The following is a 9,112-nucleotide window of genomic DNA, read 5'->3' on the forward strand; positions in this document are numbered from 1 at the left end:
GAACCCTCCAAACTGCGCAGTGACTTTTCATTTCCCAAAGAGGGTGGGCTCTGGTGTGGAGAGGACAGGACAAGACTGTCAGGATCTTCTCTCACAGGTGAGGAACACACCAGAGATCTGCTCTAACTCGACCTTTCTCCAAAAACCATTAGCACCCGACAATCGTCGTCATTAGCAGCCCGCAGCTCTCCACGTTAGCGACCCATTAAATCCAAATTCCCGGCGGGCTCCAGCCCCAGCCCCTGCATTTGGTGCGAGGAAGGAATTAAGCGGGGTTTGAATAATCAATAATCAGCCACRAGCATCGGCGAAAATCAGAGAACAAACAGATGGGATAACAAGCTTTTAATAGGGTGGAAAACAGCCCGGATACGGCGGAATTCCAGTCCTGGAATTTCTAGGGAATTCAGACACATCACAAGGACTATGGATGGGTGTATTTAGCATTTCACGAGCTCCTGCAGTTGGCATCAGAGCAGAAAATGAGTTTGGGGAAACACTCTCCACTGCAGAAGAGTTTTTTCACCAAAAGGAACGACTGAGGCATCAGGTTCTTTCTTTTCGTGCTGGGTATTCGAATCTCGATTCTTCCCATTCTCCAATCTGCTTTAAAAACAGGGAGGAAGGAGAAATGTCAAGGGTTTGTCTCATAGGTCACAGAACCAACCGGACATCCTCGGGAAAAATCTATTCAGATTAAACGAGTTGCTTAAGTGTTTGCTTCTCGTCGTATGGAGTCTGCAAAAAACCTGCCCATGCAAAATGTTTCGTGTGTGCACAAATGTCGTGGCAATGACAGATTAGTGAAAAAATAAAGGAATAAAAAGAAGCAGACTGTTGGAAAAAATTACAAAAAAAAATCACAAAAAAATTACCAAGAGTGAAATAAATCCCATGGGACACAAATCAACACATATTGTGAAATCTCAAAAGCGGAGATGGTTGAGGATAGAGAAGATGCGGTTCTGCTCTGAAATGGATCTGAACTCAGAATACAACATTGAGAAGAAATCAAAGATGTGTTTTTTGGGAGGGAACACGTGACAGTTCCCCCAGCACTCTGAAGCCTACACGGTGTCTTCAGCAAGCTGGTCACCGTGGCAACCTGAAATTTTTCTGTCGGGGAATTTTGTTAGGGAAATTTCAGAGAAAGATTCAGGCGAGAAGGAGAGTCCACACGTGTGGAAGGGATTAAATATAGCAATTCCCTAAGAACAGCTTGTCCAGGAGCCCCTGAACCCTGCCCAGCCCTGGACACTGGGGATGGRCTGCAATCATTGCTGGGGGCCAAGGGGCAGCAGGAGAAACGGGAACCCCTGAGAATTTGGGAAATTCCAGCTTGGTTTGAGGAGAAAGTCTTCCTCTCAAAGAGGATAAGGGATCAAAGCTCATCCGACACGGAGCTCACGCACTCTGCGAGGATTTTACTTCCCTCTGGTGCTTCGCTTGTTTTGGGTTTTTAATTTTTTTTTTTTTTACAGAAAGCAATAAGCTGCTTTATGAGAACTGTGGAAAGCGGGTGGGTGAACGGGAAAGGAAAAACAAAAACAACAAAGACGTGAGGATATAAAACCGCAGCTAAAATCAAGCAGCTCCCTAATGAGGACACCGGGGATTAAAGCTCATTTTTCCATACCCCAGAGAGAGCCACGAGCCCTGCTCTGTTATTACTTTCATAGGAGACAGATAAATAAGCTAGATCCTGGATTTTTTTAGGTATGGAAAGAGGCCAAATGCTGCCTTTTACTCTTCCATTGAAAAAAAAAAAAAMCAAAAAAAAACMAAAAAAMAAAAAAAAAAAAAAAAAAAWAAAAARAACCCCAAAAAAACAAACGCACCCTGATATTTAAAGATGCCAGTCTACCCCACTTCTGCACGTGTCAATCAGCTCCTAAAAACTGCCACCACCACCCTCCTGCCAGCAGCGAGCTGTGCCAGGTGACAGAGACCTCAGCCCCAGAGCAATTGCAAGGAAAACACAGAAAACTTGAGGAGGAAATCACAGCCCCTTGGCTGGATGGCGAATTAAGTTGATTTTCCTGTTAAAAAAACCACTTTCCTGACAATCAGCATTCGCCATCTACGTRTTTTACAAAGGCAGGAGTTCACTTCTTGATTTTCCTGCTCAAGGACATGGAGAATTRCTGAGGAGACTCCACGGGTCAGGCTTCACCCCAGCACAAAAAATAATGGTGATTTTTTTGGAAGAGCAAAGCTGTCAGAGCGCTTTTGCTTTCTGGGGTGAGTTTGAGCCATTTTTAGGCTCCTCTTTGCAATTCAGAGCCATGAGCATCATGAAACAGATTCGTTGCGGGCTCAYGTTGTTAACAGGTGATCAACCCTCCCCTGTCACTCCCTGCCTGAACTATTTGATGGAAACACACAACACGCTGTGAGAATTCTACAATCCCTCCAGTTCTGGAGATGGACTGGGAAATAAATCCAGAAAATCTGATTAGGACTTGTCACTGGAGTAAGCTCATTAATCATTGATGGGTTTTTTTTTCATATGCAATTTCTAACTCCTGCAGGCACCAGCAGATTGGTGGGTCTGAAGACTGCAGGCTTGAAAATGTTCTTTATGTAACAATGGCACTGATTTTTTTTTCCACTTGAATATTTTGCACATTCTAATAAATAAAAAGAGCCACAAAGCGCCAGGGAGTTCATTTAGCCTGGCTTCTTGCACAAAGCCAGGCACGGGATCCTCCTGAAATAATTCCTGTGGCCAAAAAGATAAGAAGGCCTAGTTCAGAAATGTAAAATCCAGCATGAAAAAACTGTCAGCCACTTGCCTGAGAATTTTCGCAGCAGTCAGTTACCCATTCTGATGTGCAAAAAAAAATTTAAAAAACCCCACATTTTGCTTCTTACCTGAGCTTGTCTAGCTTTGCCTGTCAGCACCAGCTTCTTTGGGGAAGAGATGAAAGTGTTCTGGTTTTAAATTGCTGTTTCCTCAGCCTCCCCAAAAATATTCTCAGCTCAGCTGAGCTGGTGGAGCTGCTGCCATTGCAAAACTCAGCACCGATTTCCCACTGCATGGCTTGTAATAATGCCAGCCAGAATCACCCACATGCCAAAACCCAGGGAAAACAGCCCAGGAATAATTTTTCCTGGCCTCAGACACATGAAATCTGTTTAATTTCTGGCTTCAAATGAAACCCTCTGATTGCGGACGCAAGGGAAATTGGGAAGATTCCCCTGCAGATTTTACAGCTAGTAAGTCAAATTGATAAAAGCAAGAGAAACGAGGGGCTCTGGGGGTGGGGTTGATATTCTCCCTCAATCTCCTGATGTATCTGCCTCTGAGATATCCAAAACCTGGGAAACTGGCAGGAAAACACAGCTCCATAAATGACACTTGCAATGAAATACAGCTCCATAAACGACACTTTTGGAACCCATCTTCAAGAGCAAGCGGAAAAGCATTAAATTTTGAACTGCTCCAGGTTTCAAGAGCCATAAATTTTTCCCTATTTGTTTCATGGGGTTTTGGCAGTTTTTTTTCAGGGAGATTTTACATCTTGCTTTCAGTTTGGAGAGTTGTTAGACATCAGATGACGAGAACACAAAGTATTTTCAAGAGCTGCTTAAAAGAGGACAGCTCCTCTTGAGAGCCAAAGAATTAAAGATATCTGGCACTTTCCAAATGCAGAGGGAAGTCAGAGACTCCAGTAAGAAAGGCAGTGATTAAATGGATAAACTAAAATAGCATATGGATTTAATGAAATTATTCTTCCAAACGGAGCAGAGCGCCTGGGTTTTCCTTTGATATCTCGTTTCCAGGAGAGCGGGAGGCTCGTCCCCGAGGTTCACCGCAGATCCTCTCATGAGTAACATGTGTGAGAGAGCTTTTGGTGAGTCACCGGTGCTGAATTCCCTCTAAACCCGCCTGGTTTCCAAGGCAGGAACCGGGAGCGCTCAGTTCTGGCGCTCCCGTGGGGACAGAGACCCGCGAACGATGCGCACCCAAACCTTTTTAATCACAAACACAGAGCGCTAAGTCATTTCCTCTCCCTTCCTCAGCCACTTTAAAGCCGCTTAGCACGCCAAGGAATGAGCTCATCCCRTTGCTGAAACTCCTTCAAAGCGCATCCCTTCAGATTAATTCCCTGAGATGGCAGGTGAAGCATCAGCAGCTATTAGGGCTGCATCCCATGCAGGAGCAAAGGTTCTTGGTGTAGGACAGGCCCTGCCAGCTCCAATAAATCACGGGTGTCTCTCATTATCCTTCCCGTTAATTGGGCTCCAAACATCTCCTTCAGGGATTCTCCGAGACCAGTGCTTTTCCCCGGCAACCTACGCTGCGGTTCTCCCGCATCCCTTCGGTTTGTTTGTTTGTTTGTGCGGCCCTGTGGCACTGGAATCGGCACAAAGACACGTCCATTCCTCCAGGAATGTGCAGGATAATGACCTCCAGGAATGTGCAGGATAATGACCTCCAGGAATCCGCAGGATGCGCTCAACGAGCCCTGCGAGGGAGGAGAGCAGCAGCACGGAGGTGGTGGGTGATTCTGAAGCGCCGGGGCACCCCACAATTCATTTGTCTTTCCACCAGAGCCAAACTGCTGAGGGAAACTGGTTTGGATGAGGTGCAGGTGATCCAGGAAACATCAGACAGAATCATATCTGACAACCAGGAGAGACGGGATCACGGAATTGTGAAGGTTGGAAGAGGCTTTTAGGATCAGCGAGTCCAGCCATCAACGCAGCACCACTAAACCACATCCACATCCAGTGGTTTTTGAATGATTCCAGGGATGGTGACTCCACCACCTGCCTGGGCAGCCTGTTCCAATGCTTTACAACCATTTTTGTGGGAAAAAAAAAAATCCTAATGTCTAATCTAAACCTCCCCTGGCCCAGCCTGAGGCCATTCCCTCTCCTCCTGTCCCTGTTCCCTGGAAACAGATCCCCTCCTGTCAGGGAGTTGTGCAGAGCCACAAGGTTCCCCCTGATCCCCCTTTTCTCCCCTTTCCCAGCTCCCTCAGCTTCTCCTGCTTCTCCAGCCCCTTCCCCAGCTCCATTCCCTTCCCTGGACATGCTCCAGCCCCTGAGTGTCCTTCTTGTCACAAGGAAAATTGAGATACAAAGGCTTGAACCCTGTACTAAACTCAAACTCTGAGTTTACAGATGGATTTCCTCACACACTTCTCACATTCCCTGCACCCTAGGCGTGTGACAGAGTATATGGAATGGACAACTCAAAACTGGGATGTTCCTGGACCTGAGAGCTCTTTGACTCCCTCAACCCTGACCCACACTCACCCAAACCAGGTTATTCCATTCTGCCAGAGCTGAAGTGGCTGGGTTTGTCCCAGTCCCCACGGCTGCCGCCTCTTCCCCTTGAAGGGAAGGCTTCAGGAGCAAAAGCATTGCCTAAAAAAAGAAAACGGAGACATCTGTGAGTATGAGGTGCTTTCAAACACRTGTTGGTAGTTGCCCAGAGAAGCTGTGTCTGCCCCTGGATCCATTGAAGTGTCCAAGGCCAGGTTGGACGGTGCTTGGAGCCATCTGGGATAGTGGAAGGTGGCTGGAATGGGATGAGCTTTCACATCCCTCCCAACCCAGACCACTCTGTGACTCCACAACAGAAAATGCTCAGCATTCTGTACACAAATTCCAGTTTTAAGAGCACAAATCTGGCAATCCAGAAAAAAATTATTTAACCTTGGGTTTGGCAGCACAGTGCCCTCCCTGCACCCTCAGCTAGACACCCCTCAGCAAGGGAAAAAACAGTTTCCCATGACCAGAAGCAAAAAATTGTATTCCACATTGTCTTCTCCCTCGATGATGACCTTCAGATGACTCCAAAGGAAAACACGGGCCAGGTAGCCCAGCATGGCAGAAGGGGCTTACCTTCCCTGCCAGCACTGCCTCGCCTGTCAGGGGTCACTATGGGCACATGCATCATCTGTAAAGTAAAGACATTTCTTTAAAAAAAACTCACCTGGAAGAAGTCCCCACCTCTCCATTTCCCCAGGCATTAAAGCAACTCCATTTCTGGAGTTTATTTTATTAATTCTTAATAATTAATTTCATTCTTAATTTCTGAATTAAGCTGAAAACAGGATTGCTGGTGATGCTCCTGCAGCCCAGGGGGTGGACTCGAGGATCCCCTACAAATCAGGATATTCTGTGATGCCAGAATATCATCAATCACAATTCCTTCTCCCACCCAAACACCACCACAGGCACATCATCACCACCTCAGCCAAGCTGGGACCCCCTGAGCCGAGTTCCACAGCAGGAGCTGCAACACATTTGCTGCAGCCCTCTGCAGAGGGAAACCCTCTCCTTTCCAAGTGCAGCAATTCCCTTTGGCATTTATTCCTTATTAACATTGCAGGGAAATACATTCCCCTGCAGGAATATTGGCTGAGAATTCTAAGTGATGGTTGAAAAGGTCTGGGGGAAGATGCCTGCTCTTGTAAAAGCAAGTGTTTGTGCTGAGTGCCTTGTTAAACAACATTTATGTCAACCCACAGAGGACTGGCTGAACATCCCAGACTGTGTCACACATTCCAGCTTCACGTGCAGCCTTCTAGCTCTGCAGAGCCAGGCTTCCCGAGGTGCACTCAATAGCTAGCTCTGAATGGAGATTTTGAGAGAAAAATAATAAATGAAGAGCCARTTTGGTAATTCAAGCCAAGGGAAAGGAAGACAGAATCCTATTTGCTTGCAAGGCAGCTGGGGAGGGATTTTTCACAAGGGTTTGTTGTGACTGGATGAGGGAGAATGGGCTTAAGGTGAAGGAGAGAAGGGATAGATGGGAAGGAATTGTTCCCTGTGAGGAGGAACCTGGCACAGAGAAGCTGTGGCTGCCCCTGGATCCCTGGCAGTGTCCAAGACCAGGCTGGACAAAGCTTGGAGCAGCCTGGGATGGTGGAAAATGTCCCTGCCCATGGCAGGGGGTGGAACTGGATGGGCTTTAAGGCACCTTCCAACCAAAACCGTTCTGGGATTCTACAATTCAACTTCTTTATTTAGCCCTATGAATTTTCCAAAAATAAAAGCTGTCCTTGCTAGTGAAACTTTGTTCCCTCAAGCACGTCACCTACTGTGGAGCTGTGTTCTAAGTTCAAAAGTCATGGATAAAGGGGACACTGGCACGATTTGGAAACAGTTAGCAAGAATTCCCAAGTTAGGTCAGCATTTAAAAACACCCTGAAAAAACAAAAGAAAAAAAAAAAACTGAAAAAGGGAGCGCAGATCTCAGCAGAGCAAATGTCCGCGGGCTGTGCTGCACTGACCAGAGCTGGGTTTGGTGACAGAGCCAGAGGGATTTGTGACTGTCCAAGAAGTGTCAGTCACTCTTCTCCAGTGAAAAAAGTGTTGGAGCTGATGGATGTGCCAGAGAGATTCACACTCTCCCAGGCAAGGTGAGAACTGATGGAAAGGGAAGTGTTACAGCAACCAGCTGAATTTCAAACTGCAGCCCCTCCCCTGATCCAAACCTCCAACAGGAGCACACACAGACACCTGAATCCTGGTTCTCTTTCAAAGAGGGTAGGCARGATTTCCACTCCTCAGTTTCCCCCTTCCTTACCTCCTCGCTGCTCATCGATTCGGAGCTGAACATGCTGCGGTGGCACCGCACAGTGATGTTGGAAATGAGCTCCCCGGAGACTTCCACCACACTCCTGCAGGAAGCAGTGGCCTGAAACAGAACAAAATAGAGCCCAATCTCACAGAGCAAACATCCAAGTCAAACCCTCCCGTGGCAGTTTCTCTGTAGGAACCTGCAGTTCCCACAAAGAAAAAACAAAATCCAAGAGGAAGAAACCCAAAAAAGATCATACACGGCTACACATGGGTTATTGCTCCACAACTACGTGTTCACTGTGTGAAGAGTTGAGCTTGCTTGAGGTAGGAGAAAATCTCCACATACTTTTCACCAAGCACAAGAAGGACAGCACAGGGCTGTGTCAATGGCAGCTCCAGCTCTGGAAGTTAAACTGCATCTAAAAGATGCTGTGTCTGCAATTTGACAAAAAGCTGCAGCAAAACCTGAGCTCGAGTTTGGGAAACACATCCTCACACTTCCATGTTTTTCCCCAAGAAGAAAAGAGGGATGGTGTCAGTTTAGGGTAACACCGTGGCGGACAGCATTTGTGTTTTTAGGCGAAAACAGAAAAGCAACAACCAAGAATTCTGTGGGATTTGGCCCAAGTAACCATGCATGGGGAAGTCCAAGCTCAAAAACAATGCATTTCCACCAAAGCTGGTGATTTAACACTCAGAGCAGAGCAAGAGACGTATCAAGAGCTGTATCAAGAGCTTTTTTATTTCTGGTTAAAAATCTGGAAGTGATTGGTACTGTGAGCACAGAGGGGAATCTTCACTTATGGGAAGAGAACCCTTTCTGTGGTGCATGACAGGCAAAAGCAAGTGCTCTTCTCCCCTCTCATGTCAGAGAATGAGCAATTTCTTCCAGGATTTGGCCCCAAAAGCTGACTTAACTTCACTACACACTGCTCCAAGACACGAAAATCCTCTTTTCAGCTCCCTGCACTCCCCCACTGACCAGGCAGAAGAGTTTCCCACCGCTGACYCTTCCCACCTAACGCCCCCTCCATGCCGTGGGTTGTATCCCAATGCCAGCTCTTCCTCATTTTTCAGAACCAGCGGCATTCCAGCCCATCCTGAGAAGATTCTGCACATCAGGGGAAGGTTCCCRTTGTCACCACTCACCACGAAAGGCCCCGTTCTGAAGTCACAGGTGGAGGGGTCTCTCCCCGAGGCTTTGGCACACACGGTCTCACGGATGCTGAACTGCAGGTCTAACCTGTAAGCGTCGCTGTCCCACATGTCCACCTGGGGAGAGGAGGGTCAGCACAACACCTTGTCCTTGTCATTGTCACCTCTCTGCTTCTCCCACCCCCCTGTCAATCTCGCTTCTTGGTCAAGCAGAAGATGGCACAAGGGCATTGGGGATCAGTGCCCCATTTAGAGCAGATCGATGTGGGTGAGAGAAGCACCACACGTGCCCCACCGCAAGCTTTATACACTTTGGATTATTCTCTTGATTATTTTTTTGATTATTCTTTTCTCTTTCTCACGGCCTGATCAATGCTTTGGCTCAGGACAGGAGACTCAAAACAAAACAAAA

At 47.1% G+C, this 9,112-nt stretch overlaps 1 protein-coding gene across 4 annotated transcripts in view; it reads right to left on the reverse strand.

Annotated features, from left to right (window-relative positions):
• Positions 1-330: 330 nt before the first annotated feature.
• Positions 331-9,112, reverse strand: part of SPP2 (secreted phosphoprotein 2) — a 10,029-nt gene continuing 1,247 nt past the window's right edge. The window contains exons 3-7 of one of the 4 annotated variants that reach the window (XM_057386909.1): positions 8,695-8,817; positions 7,550-7,660; positions 5,860-5,914; positions 5,269-5,379; positions 331-606 (exon numbers count right to left, since the gene is read on the reverse strand). In XM_057386909.1, coding sequence (XP_057242892.1) covers positions 5,279-5,379; positions 5,860-5,914; positions 7,550-7,660; positions 8,695-8,817 — 390 coding nt within the window. In that variant the 3' untranslated portion in view covers positions 331-606; positions 5,269-5,278. Of the gene's footprint in view, positions 607-1,831; positions 4,473-5,268; positions 5,380-5,859; positions 5,915-6,040; positions 6,120-7,549; positions 7,661-8,694; positions 8,818-9,112 lie in introns of those variants that run through there. The other 3 variants (XM_057386908.1, XM_057386910.1, XM_057386911.1) reach the window with 3 other exon arrangements.

The sequence above is a fragment of the Malurus melanocephalus genome, unplaced genomic scaffold (assembly GCF_030028575.1).
Source record: "Malurus melanocephalus ecotype Western Australia unplaced genomic scaffold, MMel_1.1 scaffold_1096, whole genome shotgun sequence".
Classification (NCBI taxonomy): domain Eukaryota; kingdom Metazoa; phylum Chordata; class Aves; order Passeriformes; family Maluridae; genus Malurus; species Malurus melanocephalus.